This window comes from Aptenodytes patagonicus, chromosome 19, assembly GCF_965638725.1.
Source record: "Aptenodytes patagonicus chromosome 19, bAptPat1.pri.cur, whole genome shotgun sequence".
NCBI lineage: Eukaryota > Metazoa > Chordata > Aves > Sphenisciformes > Spheniscidae > Aptenodytes > Aptenodytes patagonicus.
In genome coordinates, this window is record NC_134967.1 from 8,131,232 (window position 1) to 8,155,345 (window position 24,114).

The 24,114-nt window shown below is 44.0% G+C and overlaps 2 protein-coding genes across 6 annotated transcripts in view; one reads left to right on the forward strand and one right to left on the reverse strand.

Moving 5' to 3' along the window:
• Positions 1-425: 425 nt before the first annotated feature.
• TNFRSF14 (TNF receptor superfamily member 14) lies at positions 426-14,605 on the forward strand. 3 transcript variants are annotated; one of them, XR_012996852.1, is made up of 12 exons: positions 426-524; positions 777-882; positions 1,377-1,502; positions 5,790-5,945; positions 6,366-6,456; positions 7,009-7,166; positions 7,483-7,499; positions 8,097-9,036; positions 11,841-11,938; positions 12,509-13,010; positions 13,200-13,307; positions 14,296-14,605. XR_012996852.1 is itself a non-coding variant. In XM_076356280.1 (8 exons), exons 1-8 carry the CDS (start codon positions 426-428, stop codon positions 8,199-8,201), a joined length of 858 nt encoding a protein of 285 aa, XP_076212395.1. In that variant the 3' UTR covers positions 8,202-9,895. The 3 variants fall into 3 exon arrangements, 1 of the variants encoding a protein (XP_076212395.1); XR_012996854.1 differs by lacking the exons at positions 11,841-11,938; positions 12,509-13,010; positions 13,200-13,307; positions 14,296-14,605 and adding an exon at positions 9,435-9,895; XM_076356280.1 differs by lacking the exons at positions 11,841-11,938; positions 12,509-13,010; positions 13,200-13,307; positions 14,296-14,605 and having other exon boundaries at positions 8,097-9,895.
• Positions 14,606-17,611: 3,006 nt separating this feature from the next.
• The window catches only part of MMEL1 (membrane metalloendopeptidase like 1), a 38,069-nt gene continuing 31,566 nt past the window's right edge, over positions 17,612-24,114 (reverse strand). For 2 of the 3 annotated variants that reach the window (XM_076356278.1, XM_076356277.1), the window contains exons 19-23: positions 23,137-23,270; positions 22,499-22,564; positions 20,098-20,193; positions 19,084-19,160; positions 17,612-18,652 (exon numbers count right to left, since the gene is read on the reverse strand). In XM_076356278.1, the coding sequence (XP_076212393.1) occupies positions 18,553-18,652; positions 19,084-19,160; positions 20,098-20,193; positions 22,499-22,564; positions 23,137-23,270 (473 nt within the window). In that variant the 3' untranslated portion in view covers positions 17,612-18,552. The remainder of the gene's footprint in view (positions 18,653-19,083; positions 19,161-20,097; positions 20,194-22,498; positions 22,565-23,136; positions 23,271-24,114) is intronic. The other variant, XM_076356279.1, reaches the window with a different exon arrangement.

The window sequence follows — 24,114 nt, forward strand, 5'->3', positions numbered from 1 at the left end:
TTCACGTACGGAGACGCAGACGCGGGCCCTGAGCCAGGTTCTGAGATGTTTACCGACTCTCGGGCCCGGCGCTCTCCCGGCCAAAACCCGCGCTGGTCTCCCCAGCCGGGAGACGAGGAAAGCGGCGCCGCGAGAACGGGGCAGCCGCCGGCTCCTGCCCCGCTCAGCGTTTCCTCTCCCGCCTCCGTTTGCCGGGGTCGGGGGCCCGGGACCCGCGACCCGGCGGCGGCGGAGCCGCGGGCCGCCGCCCGGAGCGAAGCAGCGCCCGGCCCGCCCAGCCCGCGGCTTCCCCTTCCTCCCCTTTCCCCGTCGGGGCAGAGGTAATCTCGCTGCGCGGCCCGGCCCTCTCTTTCCCTTTCGCTTTCGCCCGTGGGTCCGGTGGCCGCTGGAGGCCCGGCCAGACCCGGCCCGGCCCGGCCCGCTGCATGGGGCGGCGGCCCCGGGCCGCGCCGCCCGTGGGGAGGCCGCTGAGGCGCCGCGGAGCCCCGCGCCCCCGGGACCCTGCCCGGCGGACGATGCGCCTGGTGAGTGGGGGCCCGCGCGGTCGGGCCGGCTCCCCGCTGGTTATCCGCCCGGCGGGGCCTCGCCCCGGGTCGGGGGCGCGGTGCCGCCGCTGTCCCGGGCGGGGCCGGACAGGGAGCGGCCCCGGCCCCGGCCCGGCCCTGCGGGCGGGGTCGCTCGGCAGGAATCCCCTGTGCGAGATGGCGATGCTTTCGAGAGGCGAGCGTCTTGTGAGCAAGCTGTGAAATGGAAATCCGTTCTTGTCGTGCCTAAAGGTTTTTGCCGTTGTGCTGGTCATGCAGCTGGATCGCGTGGATGCCTTGGACTGTGGGTTGGGAGAGTATCCCATAGGTGCCGAGTGCTGCCCAATGTGCGCTGCTGGTAGGTAACTGTGGGCTGCTCGCTCGCCATGTCAGCTGCGGAGGAAGGCTCCCTCCCTCCCTCAGCATGGCAGCGGGTCACGGGGGTGACCCACCTTCTCTGCTGTAGCCGGCTATGCTCCCTGCACCCTGACAGGAGTCTTGCAACTCACAGTTGTGAGCATCACGCCAGAATGTCCTCTTCTAGCCTGCACTCACACCCCACTTAGAACAGCGCAAGGGCCTGTCGCTTTCTTTGGAGCCTCCAGAGTGGAAGCAACACTTGCCAGAATCTCTCTGCTGTGGTATTTGGTAATTTCACAGTTTCCAAGGACTTTCATTTCGGGTCCTGGTTTCTGTTTTAGGATTATCTCTGCAATTGCTATTAGGATACTTCTGAGGTCCTTGTAGTTTATTTATAGCAGTTATGGGTGGTTTAATGCCAGTGTCAGTCCCTGGCCAGGTAAGCTTTGCTAATGGAGCCACTTCTGTGGGGGGGTTGTTTCTGGTTTTTAGGATTTCGGGTTTTCAAGCATTGCACTGCAGATTCCAGCACGACATGCATACCTTGTGTTGAGGATACATACACAGATCATCCCAATGGTTTAGAACACTGCAGGAAATGTAAACTGTGTGATAAAGGTAAGTAGGATGCTAAAGAACCAGTTAAAATGGATTTTTCATGCCTTTCGTGGATACATTCTCCCCTTCTCCTTTCTTGCCTCATTTGCTTGATGAATTGGTTAGAGTATGAAGAACAGTGAGGCTCATCTCACTGTGCAGACCTCAGAATGCTATCTGCTGGGTGATGGAAGGGGAAAACTCGCGTAGATCTTCAGCTGGCACCGGTGCAAGTTTGATCTGCAGCCTCTCTCTTAATGTCTCTTAACACGCCTCGCAGAGGCGATCAGCTCCGGTGCAGGCGCGTCCCGCAGCGGAGCGGGGGATCACGGCGTACAGGGGGGTTTCCTGAGCTGGGGAAACCCCAGGGGAGCGCAGGGACCCGCCGGGAGCTGGCAGCTCTCACGAGGGCAGCTGACGAGGCGTGGGTGGGGACAGCCCCCCCCAGTCCCACAAAAGGCAGCCCCAGGGAGCACTAGCGACCCGGAGCGCTGCGAACAGGACGGGCAAACAGGGCGTGGCGCGGCAGCTCGTGCAGGAGGGTGCCTCTTCAAAGGGGCATTCCTCTGGCCGAGTGGGAGACTTGGAGTACACATAACCCAGCAACCCAGCGCCGTTCTGTGAGCATCTGCACAGGTCAAGGTCACTCATCCTACCTGACCCTCAAGGCAGAATGGTGGGCACTCATCCGAGAGCAAAGGCTGCAGCTCCAGCTGGGGGGTCTGCACCATCTACCCCAGTGGTGGCCGATGCCTCCACCCAGTTGGAGCTGCTGAAGGGAGAGGCTGCAGCGCAGACCTCAGGCTGCAGGACGTGCCTGGACCTTTCTCCTGGGGCAGGGACAGGGGGCAGACCTGCCTGCAGAAGGTGTGCCCAGGTGGAGGACCTCCTGCCGCAGGTGGCTGAGGTGCAGGAGGCGGTGAGAAGACTGCGTAACATCAGGGAGGCTGAGGAGTTAAATAGCTGGTTCCAAGCGTAGTCTGCAGTGGACCCACAGCCAACGGCCGAACAGCCAAAAACTCCCCCACTGGCATACGCAGAAGGGAGCGGGGGGGCCAATAATGCAGAAGAATGGACGGTTGCAACGGCGAGGACCAGCAGGAGGAAGAGACTTCCCCGAAGCCTGAGGTGCCCTTGCAGAACCGCTTCACCGCTCTGCAGACTGAAGAGGAAAGACCCGTCACACCAGGAGAGACGCTGGAGCTGAGTAATGCAGCCCGATCTGCGCCCTGTATAACAACAACCAGCGCCACTAAGAAAAGGCGACGGGTGACAGCAGTAGGCAACTCTCTTCTGAGAGGTACGGAGACACCCATTTGCCAACCGGTCACACTCTCTAGAGAGGTGTGCTGCTTACCGGGGGCTCGTATTGGGGATGTCACCGAGAGGCTACCAAGCCTCATACAGTCCACTGACTATTATCCACTGCTGTTGTTTCACGTGGGTACCACTGACACAGCCAGGAGCAGTCTGAGGACTATCAAGAAGGACTACAGAGTCCTGGGACCGGCGGTAAGGGACTCTGGAGCACAGGTAGTTTCTTCATCAGTCCTCCCGGTCAAAGGGAGGGGGTTTGAAAGGGCCAGTTGAATCTGGCAAATCACAAATGGTTACGGGACTGGTGCCACAGCCAGGGGTTCGGCTACTTAGACCATTTGACTCGCTTTGAGAAACCTGGTCTACTAGGGGCTGATGGGGTCCATCTGTCAGAGAAGGGGAAGAGGTGGGGGATGGCCACCGTTACTCCTGATCCTTAGGGCAGACGAGGAGGGCACACAGCAAGCTCACTACCCTGGACTTCAAGAGAGCAGACTTTGGCCTCTTCAGGGATCTGCTTGGTAGAGTGCCATGGGACAAAGCCCTGGAGGGAAGAGGGGCCCAAGAAAGCTGGGTCACCTCCTCCAAGCTCAGGAGTGATGCGTCCCAACAAAGAGGAAGTCAGGCAAAAACACCAGGAGGCCTGCATGGATGAACAAGGAGCTCCTGGACAAACTCCAACACAAAAAGGTAGCCTACAGAGGGTAGAAGCAAGGACAGGTAGCCTGGGAGGAATACAGAGAAGTTGTCTGAGCAGCCAGGGACCAGGTTAGGAAAGCTAAAGCCCTGATAGAATTAAATCTGGTCAAGGGCAACAAGAAAAGCTTCTATAGTTATGTTGGTGATAAAAGGAAGACTAGGGAAGATGTGGGCCCTCCCGGGAGACCTGGTTACCCAGGATAGGGAGAAGGCTGAGGTACTCAATGGCTTTTTTGCCTCAGTCTTCACCGGCAAGTGCTCAAGCCACACTGCCTAAGTTGCAGAAGGCAAAGGTGGGGACTGGGAGAATGAAGAACTGCCCACTGTAGGAGAAGATCAGGTTCGAGACCATCTAAGGAACCTGAAGGTGCAGAAGTCCATGGGACGTGATGAGATGCATCTGCGGGTCCTGAGGGAACTGGCAGATGAAGTTGCTAAGCCACTATCCATCATATTTGAGAAGTCAAGGCAGTCCGGTGAAGTTCCCACTGACTGGAAAAGGGGAAACATAACCCCCATTTTTAAAAAGGGAAAAAAGGAAGACCTGGGGAACTACAGGCCCGTCAGTCTCACCTCTGCCTGGCAAGATCATGGAGCAGATCCTCCTGGAAGCTATGCTAAGGCACATGGAAAATAAGGAGGTGATTGGTGACAGCCAACATGGCTTCACTAAGGGCAAATCACGCCTGACAAATTTGGTGGCCTTCTACGACAGGGTTACAGTGTTTGGTGGATAAGGGAGGAGCAACTGACATAATCTACCTGGACTTGTGCAAAGCATTTGACACCATCCCACACAACATCCTTATCTCTAAATTGGAGAGACATGGATATGATGGATGGACCATTCAGTGGATAAGGAATTGGCTGGATGGTCGCACTCAAAGAGTTGCGGTCAACGGCTCAATGTCCAAGTGGAGACCAGTGACGAGTGGCATTCCTCAGGGATTGGTATTGGGACTGGCACTGTTTAACATCTTTGTCAGTGACACGGACAGTGGGATTCAGTGCACCCTCAGCGAGTTTGCCGACGACACCAAGCTGTGTGATGTGGTCGACACGCTGGAGGGAAGGGATGCCATCCAGAGGGACCTTGACAGGCTTGAGAGGTAGGCCCGTGCGAACCTCATGAAGTTCAACAAGACCAAGTGCAAGGTCCTGCACATGGGTCAGGGCAATCCCAAGCACAGATACAGGCTGGGTGGAGAATGGATTGAGAGCAGCCCTGAGGAGAAGGACTTGGGGGTGTTGGTTGATGAGAAGCTCAACGTGACCTGGCAATGTGCGCTTGCAGCCCAGAAAGCCAACTGTATCCTGGGCTGCATCAGAAGAAGCGTGACCAGCAGGTCGGGGGAGATGATTCTCCCCCTCTACTCTGCTCTTGTGAGACCCCACCCGGAGTACTGCATTCAGCTCTGGGGCCCCCAACATAAGAAGGCCATGGACCTGTTGGAGTGAGTCCAGAGGAGGGCCACGAAGATGATCAGAGGGCTGGAGCCCCTCTCCTCTGAAGACAGGCTGAGAGAGTTGGGGTTGTTCAGCCTGGAGAAGAGAAGGCTCCGAGGAAACTTTAGAGCAGCCTTCCAGTACCTGAAGGGGGCCTACAAGAAAGCTGGAGAGGGGCTTTTTACAAGGGCATGTAGTGATAGGACAAGGGGTAATGGCTTTAAACTGAAAGAGGGTAGATTTAGACTAGATACAAGGAAGAAATTCTTCACTATGAGGGTGGTGAGGCACTGGCACAGGTTGCCCAGAGAGGTTGTGGATGCCCCATCCCTGAAAGTGTTCAAGGCCAGGTTGGACGGGGCTTTGAGCCACCTGGTTTAGTGGAAGGTGTCCCTGCCCATGGCAGGGGGGTTGGAACTAGATGATCTGTAAGGTCCCTTCCAACCCCAACCATTATATGATTCTGTGATTTAAAGGCTCCTTTAGATTGAAGCATGGTGTCTAAAGAGCTGTCTTGGAATGCTTGGAATTTCAGGCCTGAAAGAGCTCCTGGTGGAGCTGTCCTGCTTCACCAGGACAGCTAATTTAAAAACAGAGTTGTGTTGGGAGTATTTTGCTTTTGCCATGAAGGTCACTTAGGACGGACGTAAATGTGACCCAAGATGCTGTGTCTGTGAGGAACTGGGCTCTCTTTATACATCAAAAAAGGAGTCATCTTCACTAATCCTATTAGTTCTGGTGCTCTTCACCAGTGCATCAAGGCAAGGCTAAATGTTCACTTTTGCTTTTGCATCTGTTGATTGTACCCATGTAAATACTGTGGCTGTGCATGTAAATTTCTCTTAGGAGCCAACCTAGTGCCAGAAGTAGCCTGTACCTATACGAAGAATACTGTGTGTGGCTGTCTGCCTGGGTATTTCTGCAGTTATTTTGGGACTGAAGACTGTGAACTTTGTCAACGCTACACTGTCTGCTTTCCTGGCACTATGGTAAAAGAGAGGGGTAAGCCAACATAGCATCAGTAACACCAAACTTTCTTATGGGGAGTGCCTTTGGAGTTTGATTTTTGAGGAGGCTGGCTGTCAGTTCATCCGGAAAAAAAGTAGTGAAGGATCAGTGTGAATGGATAGGGCCAGCCCATGCGAGATATGATGTATACTGGTCCACTGTGCTGACTGTAATTGTCAGAGCACCAGTGCACAGCTGAAAGCTTGCACGATCCATGTAAGTCCTAGATGCTGAGGTAGCTGATGTGGCCAAGAATGCTTTTTTTCCTGTCTGCAAAGACAGAAGTGTGTGAGCTTTGGTCTGTAACGAAGAGTCTCTGCAGCAATCACTTGGTCATTTACAAAGATCATGCTGAACTGAAGCTCTCCTTAGGCATAGGTGCAGATAGAAATCCTGCTGTCTTCTCCCTTACAGGCACGAAGACCACTGACAATGTGTGTGAAGCCTGTCCTCCCGGAACATCCTCAACAGCCAACATGTCCTACAGTTGTACACCGTGGCCCAGGTAAGCAGCTCTTACTCTTTATGGGTGTGGGGATATTCTCTTTAACTTTTGGGTCTGCATTTTGCTGTCTTCAAAACAGCAGTTTCCTGCTTCCAGTAAGGCACCAAGTGTGGAATCCTGTTCCTATGTCCCACTCCTTCTTGGGAACAGCTTAACTTCTCTCTTTATAAACTCACTAACATGACAGATTTTGCCTTCAGCCTCTTGTCATAACTTGTCAGTGCACAGGAGAGTCTCAGACAGCTCTAACAGAGCTGGATCTGGACCCACGAAGAGCAGTGGACTCCTCTGGGTACCTGGGTTTCAGCTGACACATCCCTTAGCTACAGTAGAACAGGTGAGAGTTTGCTTCTGAGGAGAATCAATTTGCATTTACAAGCATTGAAACAAAGAGGTAAAAGGCAGCTCCTTCTTGGATTTACCCACCAAGTCAGAAAGACTTTTGTGAATGCCCCTGGATGTGGAGGTGTGATGTTAAAAACAGTACAGCAGTTCCACTGCAAGGTCTGCTCACAGGCTCTAAGAACACAATTATTTCTTTTCTCACATCAGACTTAAGGAGAGCGGCTGGGTACCAGGAGGGGACGGGAATCCTTCCTCAGATTCCTCTGTTACAACAATTGTTGGTTCTGTTGTTGGAACCGTGCTGGTTGTTGCAGCTGGCCTTACATATATCTGGCAAAGGAAGAAAAGGAAAACTGATGTGCCACGTAAGTACGAATAGCATGTGTATAAAGGGGTGGTTTTGTAATAGCTTAGTATTCCGAAGAGCGGTCTTCGTTTCACTAGATGTTGAGCTGAAGCCTTAACAGCCAATTAGAGGTGAACTGCAAGGAAATTTCTACGTTTCTGTGTGCCACAGTTAACCTGTTGTAATGATGCCTCCCTTAGGGGGTGTGCCTATGCCGGCTCACCGCTGAACCACTCCTACATACATGTAAGGACAAGATAACACAATTAGAAAAATGCGTTAGTATAAAGTTCACCTTACTGCATTTTGATGGGACTGTTTCCTTTTCTTTGCAGCGGTGCAGGAATCAGTGGTGAGTATCTCTCTCTCTCCTTTCTTTTTTTTTTGTAATATGTTGACATCTGAAGTAGGTTTTTTGTTCAGTGTTTGCTTGTGCTATGTGTTTGATGGGCTCAGTGCGTGCTGGAGCAGCTTGTGGATACTGGGAGTGCCTGTGAGTTCCAGAATCCCCAAAACTACACAGGATAAACTCATTTTATGTGATTCTCATTAGGAGGCTTGGGATCTAGTCCCTAGGCCGTTATTATCTCCTGATGTTGTCTAAGAATGAATATTTAAGGGGATTTAGGAGATGGACTCCTACTAAGAAATACGAGTCTGACTTACATAACTGTGTTTATTTACTCTCCATCCTACAGTATTATGTATGCCCTAAAAGTTCCCGTTAGTGATTTGCAAGATCTGGTATCTGTGCAGACAGTGATGCGTTTCATAGGAAAAACATTGAATGGACCATATAATTTGCACTTCTCATTTGAGAGGGGACCTACAGTGACTCTTGATCTTAAGAAAGAAGCAAAAGTCTAACTGTTAGTAGTGAAAGTAGCAGGCATTTGCTAATAAAAGCTGACTCTTCATACTCTGTGTTTTCCTTTGACATGTTTTAAAGAGTGGACAGCAGGACCAGACTTTGTTATCCGTGGAGAATGGGGATCAAACAACTGTTCCTGTGCAGGAAACCAGTGCCGATCCTGAAAAAAACAGGCCTGAATAGCCATTTTTGTTTGAATTATTGTAGACAATGAAGGTGGTAAAAAAAAAACAACAAAAAAAACAACCACAAAAAAACCCCAAACCCAAAACACCCCGACAAAAAAAAGCCCAACCTTTTTTCCAAATATTCATGGAGAAAAAGACAGCTTGAAAATGAAAAGGAGGGTCTGCAAAGAAGCTAAGGAAATAGCCAAGAGGCATCTTCTGAAGCATCAAAGTTTGAAATAGCTGAGTGATCAAGGCATTGGTCAGTATCGTCAGGGCTTGTAAAGCGCTTTCCTTTTACATCCCTGCTTTATGGAGCTGTGCTCTGCGTGGTATGCCTGGACTTACTTTCTTACCAACTTGGACAGTTATCACTTGGTATGCCTGTAATTATTCCAAGGTATGTTTGTTAGTGGGAAAAAATAGCTTTTTTTCATTTTAAAGATTCCACATAACTAATACATAACACATTTTCCAAATGTATTTTGTACAAATTTTTCCTTTTTAGAAGCAAAGAAAATAGTAATGGGAAAAGGAATCTTGCACAGCAAGAAACATGTAGCTTTTAGTAATGTCATGAATCACATATACACAATTACTGTCTTTTGCTAGTCACCTCTGCTCTAATCTGTGATCATGTGTTAAAACAAAGAAAGTAAAAGGTCTTATGTGAACTATGTGCATAGAAATAAAGTTCTTACTAAGGAAAACACATTCTCTCTGTAAAAGGACTTCCCTGTTACCTGAAGAAGTGAAAACACTGAGTTGCTTGGCATGTTGGCATTATCTTGAGGAAAAGCAGCATTCTTAAAGAGCGTCATGGTGGACATAGATTTTTGAGGAAGGATTTGGTGAGTGTAGTAATGCTTTCTTTATCAGCTGAGCCTGAGGTGAAGAATTGTATCTAAAATGAGATGTGGAAGAAGATGGGGAGAGGCATGGAGAAGACACACGATCGGTGCAGTGGGAGGCCTGGGAGGAGGTACTGGGGCTGATGGAATCAGCAGATACTGCGATGTACTGTGAAAGCATCAGAGTGGCAGGGTGAGAAGCTTGTGTTGCGCAGGGTGCAGAGGGAGCTGTTAGTGGAATTAGAGAGAGGCTGACATGGGAGATGTCTTTGCATTTCCATTTTGAATGACTCTGAGGAAGAGCAGAGGAGTGGAAGAGAACAGCTTGCAGTAATTGATATGGGCTGCCTATGTTTCTGCTGCATTAATGCAGTCCCTCTGAATTCATGTTCACCCAGGCCACAGATCTAGAGACCGCTGCTCTTTGACCAACAAACTCGTACACCTCTTCCCCGTATGACTATGAGGAATGGAAGAAAATGGGAAATGGTTGGTTTTTTGCTTAGGGAAAATATGATAGACAACTTCTTCATTTTTTTTTTAAACTATGTTAGTCTGTTCAGCAGAATTAGTTCTGTATTTTTTTGCAAAATAAGGTGACATTTTAGAAACTCAACATTACATTTTATAAGAAAGGTAGCTATACAAAAGTACAGCTCTATTGTAAAGTCAAGCTGCAAGCAATGGACAGTTAAAGGTTTCAGAGAATGCTTTAAAATTCCTTTTAAAATTTCTGCTGTATACATGTAGATCTGTCCATGAAGAAATACCTTCTGTTGAAGTTCTAAGAATAAAAATGTTGTGCTTTTTAGTGTTTTTTTAAAAGTTCCAATAAAAGTCATGCTTATGAAAACCTTTACACTGCAGTAATCACGGAAGGGCAAACTGTCTACAATTCCTTTTACTCCTAGCTATTTTTATATAAAAAAGGATGCCCACAGTATTTACAATCCCGATGTCAAGGTTGTGAAAGTATCTGAAACTAAAAGAGATACAGCCTTCGTTGATTCTTGTGTGTCTGCTGAGAGTCGCACAAAACGAACTTAACAAGCCCTGACTTCACTGCGTTTTTAGAATCAGTTTTACTTTCACTAGTCAAATATGCGACAAGTCAGTAAGGCAGTTCTAACACTGAAAATATCAGTGGCACCCGGCAAATGCATTACTATTTTTTGTGTTTGCCAGTTTTGTGGCTGGTCTGATAGGATTTACTGAGTATGTCACAATGAACAGTGAAGACATGCATGGAGCAAACACAGTTTTCTTCTTCCAGCCTTTTTTCTCTAGATTAGTTCTTCGGTAGCTGGTTAATGTTTCATGGGGTTGGATGTTTGCTAACATTTGGCTGACTGTAGAATTTGCTAATTGTTAACCACTGCTTGTTCCTCTGCAATACTTGTGTATGAAGGGTTACTTCCATTGTTTAGTAAAAAGGTTTCTTGAGCAAACTTTAAAGATAAAAGCAAAACCCCAAATGGAGAGAGTTCAGAGAACAGCGACAAGGAAACTTCAGCCTTCTCTGTGCTACATGCCAACCTAGGGGTAAGTTCTGGCTTTTTCTTATCTTCTAATGACTTAATCTTATTGTTGAAGGCCTACTTTGGCAGCGGTAGCATCCTGCTTTTGCACTTGCACTAGTGATAGGTGTGGCTTTGAACAGTCTTCAAATCTTACACCTTTGCAACTCTCAGTACGTCTTTCAGCTTACAGGTAGCAGGTGTTACTCCGTACCTTGCTGGCTGACGTGTACATTGTTCTCTTCCAAAAACGGGAATTGTGCAATTCATGACCTGGCAGTAACATTTCTGACAGGGTCCCTGGCTTTTTGGCGGGCATAGAGCTTGCTCTCGATATGGTGGTATTCAGGTTTTGAAGGTTTCATTGCCGTTCATCTCTGCATAATCCAGATCTGTTAATTCTCACCTTGGGTTAATTAGAGTTCGTAAAGCACTTTGTAAACCTCAGTGGACAGGTGCTAGACACGTATAAACCTTTTATAGGTGCTGCAGGTGTGCTGACAGGCTGCTGCTGCAGCAGACATGGGCTGTCTGGTTGCCTTACAGTCTGTGTGATTTTTCAATTACTATATTGGCATACTCTGGATCTTAAGTTATTCAGTATTACTTTTCTACTGAGCTGAACTTTTAATTAAACAGCTGTGAAAGCAGATGAAGATCTTAAGAAGGGAGAGGAGTTAAATATTACTGTTCTTCAGTGTTGTCCTTTGGAGGAGGGATTTATTGTGGTGTTTAGGCAGCAATTGCTCCAAAGATGTTTTTGCAAAGAAATATCTGTCCTCCAGCTCCATAATTATTAGATGATCAGAAGCTTGAGATGCGTTATCTAAAACAGCACAGAAACTTTGCCGTTTCATTACTGCTGAGACTGGAGAGGCAAGACTTGTAGGAAGAGGTAACTGATTAGAATTCTGGGGCCAGCACCACAAAGAACATTTCAGCTTGTATTTCCTGTTGACTTGAGAAACCAAGTTTGTCCTGCTAACCATTGGAAAGACCCTTTAAAAGATACTGTCAGACAGTTGGGCCTGGGTAGGAACTCTTGGTTTCTGTGACTTCAGTTGCAGTTGGAAGAAGATGCTGTAGATAAGCCGGGAGCTTTGCAAAGTCAGGTAAAGAGACGGGATGCAGCATCAGACTAGGATCAGCGATCTACCAACTAAAAAAAAAAAGTTTTTTTGGGTGCCTGCCATAGCAGCAGTGTGTTTAATGTCTACAGCAAGTGTGTGTTTGATGGAGTCTGAAAAAACTTGCTAATGTTTAGATGTGTCTTTTGGTCTGTTTTAGAAGTTGGAGCCTGATTTGTCACGAGGTGGCAGCACGGGAGAAGGAAAGACTTCATTTTCCTCTCATTCTGGCAAACATCTGAATCTTTCTTTTCCAAAGTATGTAATAAAGCTTCTCTGACGCTTAATTGCCTACGAATCCAAAATGGAATCAGATCTGCAGGAAAACACCTCTGGGTACAGAATTTTCCACTAGGCTAAAGTATTTTCTGCAGGATCTGCTAATTTCTGTCCGGTTACATGTATTTGTCCACTATCTTAGTTATTGATTAAGGTGCTCTGTTGCGGGTGGGGGTGAGAGGTGTTAGAGGGGGCTAAAATGGAGGCTGTTCACCAGAGTCTCTGACTGAGACAGACAAACATGTTATACGTAACTTAGCCTGGAAGCAACGGTAAATGACAAAAGAAGTACTGTGTGTGTGTCAGTCTTGCTGTCTGACAGCTTGTGCTGGTTTGGGTAGGGCAGTATTTGTGTGGAGAATACTTCATGTCTGAAAGCTCTGCAGATTATGAATATGCATCTTGTTCCTTCCTGGAGTGCATAAGCCCTGTTTCAGTAGTGAAAGTTCTGGATTATTGGGAATTCCTTTAAAAAATATTACAGACCTTGTTCTGGGGACAAACAGTTTTGTTCTTACCTAACACTAAATACATTATTTACTTGTGCAGGTGGAGAAAAAGATGGTCTTGTACACGGCTCCCCAGGTGACTCTGTTCCTTTGAAAGTAACTGAAAAGTCATCGCAACTGCTGAAGAAAGTATGAAACCTCAGGTAGGGGCAGGTGTTGCTTGTAGCTGAAATTGCTGTCCTGGTTTGAAATGGAGAAACCAGTTGTAGCTTAAACTTCACCTGATGATGGGATAAATAATAATCACTGTCTTAGGAGCACAGCAAATGGTCCCTCTACTACCAACGCTGGCTCTCAAACATAGAATGCTCGTAAAGCTGTCTTCTGTCACTACCATTGGTGTTCACAAACTGAGTATGCAGCTGCTGCCACCAGCAACGTGCAACATAATGGTCGGATGCCAGGCAGTCGAGCAGAATGGCTGGACAGTACGATGGTTCATTGCACCACATGACACTAAGAAGCTGTGCTGGAAAATTTTACTTGACAGACTGAAGGTTTTCGAAGCTCCATCTGGTCGGGACCTGGATCTTCCTGGAAAGGTATTATCATCTCTGCTCTGAACTTTGAATTGGCAGTTGCGTTAAACTTAGATGGAAGGGAAGCTTACAGATGGCACAGGTGTCAGAGGGAAACCTAATGCCATGTGGTGAACTAAGTGCACGGTAACAGACCCTGCTGAACAAGCCACGATCTTATTTTGAAAGTCCTCTGCATTTATCTCTTTGTAGATGTTCACTCACTGATAGGCCAAGGTCAGTGAAACTCCGCTGCTGCCCCTGTCCTCACCTGGAATTGTTTCTCACTTACGGTAGCGCATCTCCTCTTCTGTGACCCTGGTGCGTATGATTATGGAAAAGTAACACAGTGGTCAATAGGGAGTGCCATTTCCTAGTTGTTTTGAGCCTCTCCCTTATCTCTATTCTTGTTTCATCAAGGTCATTGGTAGCTAGTGTGATGCAGGGGGCTGTGACTGGAGAGGGGAGGTGTGAATGCAGTAGGGGTGAAATAAAAGGACGTGTGGGACTGTACAGGGAGGTTGTAGCTTATGCACTTGGGCTGTGCTGGCACAGACACAAAGTGACAGATGGAGAGTCTCCTGCAGGTGGGAGGCGTAATAAACCTACATGAAAAAATAAAGTAACTTCCATGTGCTGTAATAATAACTTGGAATAAAACCTCCCAGGCACATTGTAATTATCCCTTTAGCAGTTGCATATGCCAGAACTTCTAATGGCACATCTCCAGAGCTTAATGATTTTGCGGAGTAATTAAATTGTCAGCCATGTGAACCTCCTCCACCTGACCTCTGCACGGTTGTATGCCGTTTCCCTTGCTTGGCATGTATATACTGTTGTCACTTTCCTGAGTTCCCTCATGGTAGGCAGTGACTGCCTAGCAATCTAGTATCAGACAGTTCCATAGTCCTTCTGCTAAGACTTAATTGAACAAATATAAAAGAATGCAATTCTCAAGGCCAAAACTGTCCTATGAATATGGTAACAAAGAACAGTAACTTGTACTTTTAGAGAAGGATTATATGCAAATCTGACTAGCCCTAGGACCATTTCTGTTATCTGTAGAGTACACGCTAATACGATAATAGTTGTAGTATACTTGTAGCTGTTGTAGTCAAATTAAAACAGTTAATAGCGCTGTATTACTGGTCACAACTTTGGTTGACTCTTCTTCCGTAATCTCATGCTTTTGTTCTTGCGCGTAACTCTCTGACCTGTCTTGTGAGCAAGGGACCCTTCCAGCATGTTGGGAAGGTACTGGGCTATATACCCTGCTCCCCAACCATAATTACTTCTGTATTTCTTACAGTGCAATGAAGAGGTCTACATCTGATAACGAAAACCAGGAGCATGAAATATCTAAGCAAAAACGAAGCTGGCAAGGACTGTCTTTGTTCTATTACTCCCTATTTGTGGTGAACTTGCCTTTTTGCATTAATAATATTGTATGATAGCTGGACCACTGCAAATATGAGTGTCATATGTAAAAGATACTGTGCCAGATTCTATCCTTGAATTTGTGGTATTGTTCATATTGGCAATCCATAGTTTGTGTTATTTCTTTTTTTTCCCTTCATATATTGTCTCTTGGATTTTACATTAAAAAGCTCCTCCTCAAATTCGCTTCTTTTTTCTGATATTCCGCCAAAAGATGTAGGCTACCTAATTTTTCCATCCCTAAAGAAGAATTCCAATTGTAGTTTATCCTGAGGTACTGTTACTGGTTAACTTGACAATAGACAAGTTAAACTTGTCTATTGAACAGTGTAGTATTTAAAATGTCCCCCTCTTCTTAATAACCCTAGAATAAAAACATTTTCACGATGGCAGGCAAACTACCCGAACTTGTTACGAAATCTGTGATTGTCAGGCTAATCTAGACCTGTTAGGATGAATCTCTGAGCAGAAGCTGGCAAAAGGAATTGTACGTTCACAGCACAGCAGGACTCCCCTGAGGAGTCCTAGGACAACTCCTTTTTCTCAGAACAAGCTGAGAAAGTAGGTGTCTATCACTATGATATGTAGGGGGCAAATACTAAAGGCATCTCAGGCCAGGATGCTTTTCTTGGAGAGTCCGTTGCACTGTAAACACCTGGCTTTTAAAGGCGTGTGAGGACAGAGGGAGGAAAGGCACTTTGGCCAACTTAGCTTACTGGAAGTGCCACGTGAAAATATCAGCTACACAAGGGTGAAAGTTTTTATTACCTGACTAAGAAATTTAGCTTTACTGTATGCATGCAATCTGGCATGGAAAATCTGAGTAAGTGAAGATGGACAAAATGCAGTTAAATAGAGTTTATTTTGCCTGCCACCATACACAAATAATTAAATAACAAAAGCTGATTTATCAGAGCACTTGACTGTCTTGTAACCAGTCATTTAGTGTTAAAACAAATTAAGATCCTTCCAATAGGAAACAGTAGTCAAATGATCTTTCTATGAACATCAGTTTTAGATGTGATGAGAAAGGTGACCCTCACTTAATGGCCAGAACAAAGCTTGGACAGCATTTCATACTAAGGAGGGCTGTAGATCATGTCTGGTTTTATACAGATAAAGAGCAATTTAGGAAAATAAAGTCCCTAGCCTATTACGTGCACAATCCAATCCAGGAGCAAATACAAACTTAGTCTGTATGACAGTCAGTTTTAACAAGGCATGGGACATGAGCATTTGGTTAATTCAAGAGCAAAAACTCTTTCAAAGCGAGTAAAAAACAGAATGGAACATAATTAGGCTTGTCTTCAACATCAAGTTGCAAACATCTTAAAGCACTGTTGTTATGCAGAACATAGGCTTCATAATTCTCACCAGATCACTGATATATTGGCCTCTTACCTCTCTAATGATGGTAGGCAGAAATAATATAATTGGCATGAAGCCTTTTAGGACATCAGAATCTCACCAATCCGCTGCTACATCTGCAATCTAACTACATGGTTCTAGTCCTGGATGGAGCCAAAAGCTCAGTTAGTCATAGTTTGAGTTGAACCTTCATGTCTAAATGAGTTACCGTCCATCTGTGCTTTACAGAGTCTGTGTTACCTCCTAACTAGCTTATCTTGTATCCTCTTTGTTAATCTTCGAGTCGCATGGATGATTTACTATGATATTATATGAAATTGCTTCTGTTGTGTTTTAGTAGCATTATTAAGTCTGACTTCAAAAGGTTTTGGTGTTCAGTATCAGAGAGAACTGGAAGTTACCAAAAGGGAGAAGCATTAAGTATAGTAATACTACTGTGAATTTGGGGGGGGTTGTATTCTAAACTAACCCAGCTCTGAGGTAAAGTACCAGGAACACACAGTACCTTATAAACATCTCATTATGTGTCTCAGTAGAACCAAAAGTTTTAACATCTGAAGCACTTCAAACTGTATGGAGGCCTGAGCAGGACACATACGTGCCAGCTTCTGTACCTCCGGGTTTCCTTTAAGGGCTTTTAAGTCACTTAAAGGGGAGCTTAATCCTAGTGTAGAATATTGTAACTTTTTTTTTTAAGAGGGCTCTCAGAGCTTGTTAGTGCACTCTCCTAGTCACCATTTTTTTTTGTTTGTTTTTTTTAGTGTGGGTCAATCCTAAGGTTTTCAGGCACTTATAGATGTGAATCCAACAATTCCCATCTGAAACAAATATCCTTTCCTCCCACTTAACCTGCCTTGAATCAGGATCTTTGTTAGAATTAATGTGGTCAAGTGCAGTTCTCCTCAGGTAATAGACATAGCTGAAATAAACACAAAACCAAACTGCAGTTCAGGTTGCATTCCCTTATAGAGGTCTGTATATATAGTATAGTCTGTATATATAGTCATCTGAGGTGCAGCACAGAAAAGAATTACATGTGAACCACTTTTTCTATTACTATTAACTGTGTTGAAAGCCAGATTCTATCCATTGTGTAGTATTTGTTTGCAGTAGGCAACTCTACCGGTGGGTGCTGAACAGTCTGCTCTTAGTCTTTTGAAGAGAGATTAAACAAATAAAATTGCAACTAAACCCTCTTACTACTTATTCTCCCTTCTGTACTTAACTCTCAGAGTTTGAAGGGCAGAGAAGAGTGGTTAATCCCTGAGGTAGCACTGATTCTCTGAGAAAGTTACCTTCCGAGATTACTTTTAAGATAGAACTAAAATGTAATTGAACTATATATTCTCAGCTACAGTCAAAGCAGGAATTTATCTGTAGACTGATTTCACTTTAGCCGGTGAAATTCATGCAAAAATCAGGAGGGTTTCATTCAGTGATTTAGCCAGCTCTTACTGTCACATGGCCAGAATAATTCAGTGGGCCATCTCTTATAGCAAAGCTGATTTTCATTTCCTTCCCTGTTGTTTAGATAATCAAACCTTTTGCTAGTGGTGCGCTAATGAAATCCGTGAAGCAAATGAATAGTAGGATTTGGCACTTGGTAAGCTAAGCACTAGTAGTTACTATCTTGCTTTCCAGTGATTTCTGTGCTAGAAGGAAAAGCATTTGCTGAAAGAATATTTAAAATTCACTATTAAGTGTTGGCAGTTTAAAATATTATCATTATATTAGAATGCTTACTGAGGAAAGCCACCCAGAACTCGCTATAGTAAAATGCTTGCTGAATTGGCTGCTGTGGTTTTTTTTTTTTTTATTAAAATTAATACTTGTTACATTTTCAAGTGTAAATACTGAAAAATAGCCTATGGCAAAATGAAAAGGCACAGGATCAAAAACAGCTTAATTGTTTCCATGGATACACATTTGCTATTTGGCAAAAAATATTTTATACGCTTTCTACAAGAATAAGCATCATTTTAAATATATCTCTGAAGGAAGGGACCCTGTAATTTTAACCATAACGACAGAATTTGTACTCCTAAAAATGTGATCTTTCTATCTAGTAATACCTCACTTTAAGGTCATGTTACAGTTGTTCTTTGGAGCAGAGGAACTCAAGTGCAGTAGGAGAGTGCAGCTTTGCATTAAGTTAGCAGCCAACAGGCATCTTAAACATACAGCTCACTGTGTAACATACCGAGACAAATAGCAATCTCTTACAACAAAGCGGTAATCAAAGTGCAAGTATACAGACAGCACGAGAGTTTAAACTAGCTCTAACCTGAATTTGGGAAGAATGCACCAGAAACTGAATCAGAATACTGGAAAACGGTTCAGTGAAACATCTCAAACAGGTTTGCTGAGTCTCAGAAGGCATAGTTGTAAGACATATTAAAATTATTGTTCCTTTCTGAAAAATAGATATATAGTTGTTCGTTGGTTTTCTTTTTTATTTAAGAATTAGTCTTTGTAACCCTGATGCGGTATCTTAATAACAGTCAGGACGTCATTTGAAACAGTCGTTTGTGTTCTGGAGCATACTGTGGCTCTCAGCACAGCCCATCAGTCACTGAGATACCTGTGTACTTCCCAGTGGAACTGTACGAGCTTTAGTGCTGTAGTTTCCTTGATTCTCACTACAGTAGTTGCACCATTAGCCTTGGCTGTGACTGACTGGGAGAACATCAGGCACGTCATTGGCAAGAACTGTTTGTTGTGTCACCAGAGTATGTGTCATTCTCGCCAGTGTTCTTTTTGGTTACCACACTCTGCATTTCTCTGCAGGATGCATGGCTGTGCCTTTTTTACAGTGGAACACCTCTGAGAATGCTTCAAAGTTCTGCAAAGATCCCATCACCCTAAACAAAGAGAAGGAACTTATTTACATGGATACAGTGCACGGAGATTGTTGCTCTGGAAAACAGAAAGCCACGTCCATAAAGTGATTTAGAGCCTCGTAACTCAATTACAGTCTCAGAATATGGGATACTTTATGCAAGAAAAATATAGCTAATGTGACTAATGAAATGCTAGAACAAACAGAGCACGTAGTAAGTGAGTTCTGGTCCATTCTCTATAGATTGGCAAATTTACCAGGCCAAGTAAAGGAATGTACTCTTCAGCAGTGTCCTACAAGCTATGGGAGAACTTCGGCCAAGTTAGTCTAGGTTTATCTTGTCTGTTAGAATATAGCTGCTAGCAATGAGCCACTCTCTCCTTTTGTGCCGTATTGGTGCAATGGGTTGAACCAAGTAAGTTATCAATTAATAAATCAGTTCGTAAAACCCACCTGTATTTCAGAGGGCTGTGAACATCTGTCTTTATTGACTGGCTAGCATATTCTGGTCTGTAAGAACCACACCAAACCTAGACAAGGAGGATTAATCATTAGTGGGTCAGTATTAAAGGGAATTCAGTTTGGGGACCTTCTCACTGTTTTTCAAAGTTTTTCCTAAGAGCCATCCCAATTTGTTACAATATAGTTGGAGTACATTTTCTAGAGAAGGCAGAATAGATACAATTATTTACTAATTAGTTTTTGTTTTATTGAGTTCTTCAATCAAGATCTGATGCTTTGGGATAGATATATTAGCTCTTGATTTCACCCATGTGTTTCTTCAAACAGATGAGCTGAAGACCAAGAGTCTGAGGCACAACGCTAAGTGTGTTGGCCTACTGTCAAATATTTGACCTACTGATAAATGTTTGTTACTCTAAGAGTGTAAACATATGGGAGTTTCTGATCCAGGCTGAAGGGTGAAATTCAACTCGGCAAACTTAATTGTTTCTGCATTGTAATAAAGTGGTATAGAGGAAAATAAATGGAATCTGTAGCAACATCTGTGATCTGAATATGTATTCCTATTTCAGGGCTGCTGGCTTGGTATTTCTCAGGCGTTCCGTTTTCTCCAGCACATATTAAAAAATGGATGAAACCCTGTCTGTATGGAAAGCAAAAGGAGTTTTCTCATAGATGTTATTGGAACCAATATTTACATGAAATGGCAAACTCTTGAAAGTTGTTGTCTCCCATGAGTTGTTGTCTGACACGCCTTTTTGTTGGTAGATGCCCTGTTTCTCTGTATCCTCACTCCAGCACGTTTCAGTAGTGCCCTCAGAAAAGTTATTGAAAACTCTTTCTTTTAATCACTAAACCATCTTTTTCACGTCTGTCTTGAGGACCTTTTGACAAGTGAGTGCAGTCAACGGTCAATCACTGTCCCAAGTAGAGCTTTCTAACCTTTAGGATCACCTAATTTATACTTTCACGCAGCAGGTAGTGGCTGCATCCAAGTGTTCTTACCTGGGCAAAGTTGAGGAAGAAAAGCTGTTTGTGGGACAGATTCAGTCCAGGCAACTTTGGCTCCTTCCCTTCCCATTCCAGCCATTTTAAGTAGGCCTAGAAATGATCATAGATTCAATTCAGGGAAGCAGCAGGATGGCCTATGCAGGCATGATAGGTATTTTGAATGTTATTTTGGGGTGAGAGATTTTAGTTACAATGTATGTGAATCCAACATGTCTTCCCTTCTGTATTTTTGTAGTTTTTATCTTTCTAATACAAATAGTACAGCTAATTTTATGAAAAAGCTGTCATCATAAGTACTCCGTTGACTTTTCTAGTAAAAAAATGAAACACAGGTAATTTGCATTCAGCTTCTTAAGTACAGTAATCTCTGAACTGAAAACTATTATAAAATGGGAAAAAATACCAAACTCTTATACGGAAGTGGAGTTTTAGAGCAGTAGTTATTGTTGGCCAGTTGAGCTTCCCTGCAATGAATGCACTGTGCGTGTTCTTTACAGAGTCACTTGGAGATCACTTGGAGATCTATTCTGAATTTCTTCCGCGAGGTGGCACACGCTGTTTTAGCGGAAGGTATGCCGCTACCCTGACAGACAGTTTGCTATTGTGTCTCAGCAAGCAAGCATGACAAAGTGTGTCTGCTAATATCATGTTTAAGTATAGCTGGTGATATATATTAAATCAATAATGCTACAGAGACTGAATGCCCATGACTGCAGTTTGAGGTAAAATCATCAGCTTTCACGTGACTTTTTCTATAGGAATTTGTATCTGGAAATAAAGTGTTAAGTCTTCTCCACAGTTCTGTAGTGATGATTTTTCTTTCTTCAGGTTACTACTCATAAAATAGCAGATAATAACCTTGCTCAATGTTAAATCCATTACCTGTTATTGTTACACATTAATTGGCCAATTTTCTTTTTTTAGGTATATTGACATAATGGAGACAAGTTAATGTGTCCTCACGCTGGTTAATTTCCAACGTTCTATTACCTTATCCTCTTAGTTGCTGAGATAGTCCCAAAGCACACAAAACATAAAAGGTAGAGCTGAGGGTAAAAATACATTCAGCACCACAGAACATCAGAGGATTCTGTGTGCAGGCAGTTTATGTCATACCACATGACTCTTCCACATTTGTAATAGCTTTTAGAACAAAGTACATATTCACTTTAACGAAGTAATTAATTTTAATGGTATCCCTCAGAGTCGGAATCGTCAGTTTAGACTTCTGAAAATTCAGGATATTCTTCTATAAACACCCTTAACTGTTGCTGTATTCAAAACACCAGAGAGAAAAAGTTTTACCATGACATCTTTTAGGATTATTCATAGAAAAGAATATTCCGTGCTGACACCTGAGCTCCATATGGAAAGAGCCTTTGTGCTGATAAATATTGTGTTCCTATTCATAACGACGGTTTGTAAACCTGGAGAATTAAAGATACTGGACTTCCCTGAGTCTGGAAGCTGACTTCCCCTGGTAGAGTGGGAGAAATAAGGCAATAGGCAATAGTGTTTGTAGCAGGTAAAACCATGCTGAACAATGTAGTTTTTCAACCACAGCATGGAGGTAGTGCTCTGATACATCAGTTGCATTTCTCTTTTTTTGAAAATAACTGACTGGTTGAAGCAACCTTTTACCTTGGAAAGAGGCAGGCAGTTCTGAGATTATCAGTCCTTGCATTTTTATTCTGCTTTCTAGCTGCATGAAAAATAAATAGCAGCAAGGTAGAAGGGACTTCTTTGTGTCATTTTCCTAAAGCTTAGAAAACACATAAAGCAAGCAATAAAAGGAGCTAGGCTTTTAGAGACAAGTATTTTCGTAGATCTGATCTGTATCCCTCCTGGGAAAGAGATGGTATTTTCATCTATTCTTTTCATGTCCTACCTGACGTGTCACTTTTGAGATGAAAGATGAAAAGCATGAGAGAAAGAAACTTGGAAAAAACAGTTGCTCTGCTTCATAATACCACCAAAGTGTGTTGCCAAGAAATTAGTGCTCTGTTGCCATGTGACAAGCCGTTTGAAGTTGTAGCTGCCATTTTCAGAATTAAGGGCTTTAGAAAATAGAGGGTGTTTTACCTTTTTCCTAGCTAATACTGTGCCTATTTATGAACATTGCCCTTGTTTACCCGAGACAGAAATATGCAGCATCAAGCATTGTAGTACACTGAAGTATAGCTAGGAGAATTAGGTGGTCTTCTCCTGGGTGCAAAAATGCCAGCAATCCTAAACTGTGATTGGATCTATGGGGAAATAAGCTTCTAGATATATAACCAAGGCTTTAAGTTTTTGAATATGGTAATAACATGTTAATTGTCAAATTTTTTATGACAGAGTAGGTAACGCCATTGCTGAAGGGGTAAAGTTAACTCCCAGTATATTTGAAAGTTACCTTATAAGCCTGTCGGACTCCTCCATTATCTGCAATATTTTCTCCTAATGTGCTTATTCCACTGACCTGTAAAAGAATAATCATTCATTTACTTTATAGTCAGTAATGTTAGCAACCCTAAGAACCACAAGCTGAAGTGCAGTCATACATCACAGACAGACAGTCATGTCTGGAACAGAAGGAAGCAGTGACTTTGTGCTGGGGAAAAGGAAGGAGAGAATCAATATAAAAAATTAATAGGGTAAAAGCTGTAGATTAGAATAGAGAGAATATATAGGAACATAACATGAACAGAATATGGGCTGCTGGGCAGAACATATGCTAGCAGGACTGGCAAAATATGGTAGCAAACACGAGATTTCCCTCCCCCTTGCAAAAAGAAAACCTCATAGGGTCTGGCAGCAAGAGCACACGTGGGCCCAGTTCACCATTAACCCAACTGCACACAGATATTGCTGGTTTTCTAGGCTACGCTAGTATCCCTAATTTACAAGAAACAACCCTTGCATCTTATTTCCAGAACAATTATCCTGTAGCATGAGGGGTTTTATGTTTATCATCTGCAGAGATTCTCCATTTACATTCATTATTTTTCTGTATAAAAAGCCAGTGGTGTGGAAATGGTTGTCTTTACTTACATTTTGTCCTCCAGCCAGCTCCCATGTGTAGTTCCCATACTGATAAACCATGCAACGAGACTGCTCCTTGAAACGCATAGCTGAGAAATTGCTCCACCAGTCAAACATATTTCCATCTTTATCAAAATTCCTACCTGTATGAAAATCCAAGAAAAAAGGAAAGTTTTGAGTGAGAGTATGTTAGAGCAACCGTTCTTCCAGTGTAGCACTTGTTTCTTTTTAATGTTAGAGCTGCACTTCCTCCCCTCTTTCCTCCTTTGGTTCAGATGGTCTGTGCTACAGAGATTTATCAGAAATGTTTTTGCCACAGTTGATTCTCCTTTGGCACAAGGGAACGAACAAGATGAATTGAGGTCCTTTCATCTCTATTCTCTATTATTCCGTGATTTCCTGTTCAGTCAGCAGCCCTGACTTCACCTGTAGCACTAAGGCCTAGTTTTATTTCAAATTGGATTATGCAGAGATCATGTAACAAAACTTACCACCACCTTTGAGGTGTCTAAGGTGCTTATTCTGTGTGTCCGTGTGACAGAACTGAGGTTCATAGAGAATTAATTACTTTGCCACAGCAGGAGAAAGCTGGAATTCCAGTTCTGGTGTTTGTGTTCTCAGCTCTCTGGCTAGAGCATGCTTTTTATTTGCTATGGAGCTAGATTTCTGAGGCTGTATTGTGTGCTTATGTGTAATCTGCACAAGCTTAATTAACATAAAAAAACCACACTGAAGAAAACCCATGTGTAAGAAATTTCGGTATCAGAAGTGAGTTTTTGCCCAAAACTATTTTACGTAGCATTCTAGAAAGATAATAAAGTCAACTTATTTCAAATGTTCGTGCTGAAAAAAAAAAGTCTCCTGTGATTTCAAGACACTACTGACAGCTCTTCTATCCCAAGAATGTAGTTCACAGATTTCATTTTACTTTAGGAGCCAGCATATCTGCTTGCATTGTATTTCCAATCTGACGGTGCTGTAAAAGTA

Excerpts from the sequence above, each read along its gene's own strand:
- TNFRSF14 (XM_076356280.1), top strand. The coding sequence starts at position 426 with ATGGGGCGGCGGCCCCGGGCCGCGCCGCCCGTGGGGAGGCCGCTGAGG. Across the intron at positions 525-776 it reads CCCGGCGGACGATGCGCCTG|GTTTTTGCCGTTGTGCTGGT; the intron begins GTGAGTGGGGGC and ends TCGTGCCTAAAG. Across the intron at positions 6,457-7,008 it reads AGTTGTACACCGTGGCCCAG|ACTTAAGGAGAGCGGCTGGG; the intron begins GTAAGCAGCTCT and ends TTCTCACATCAG.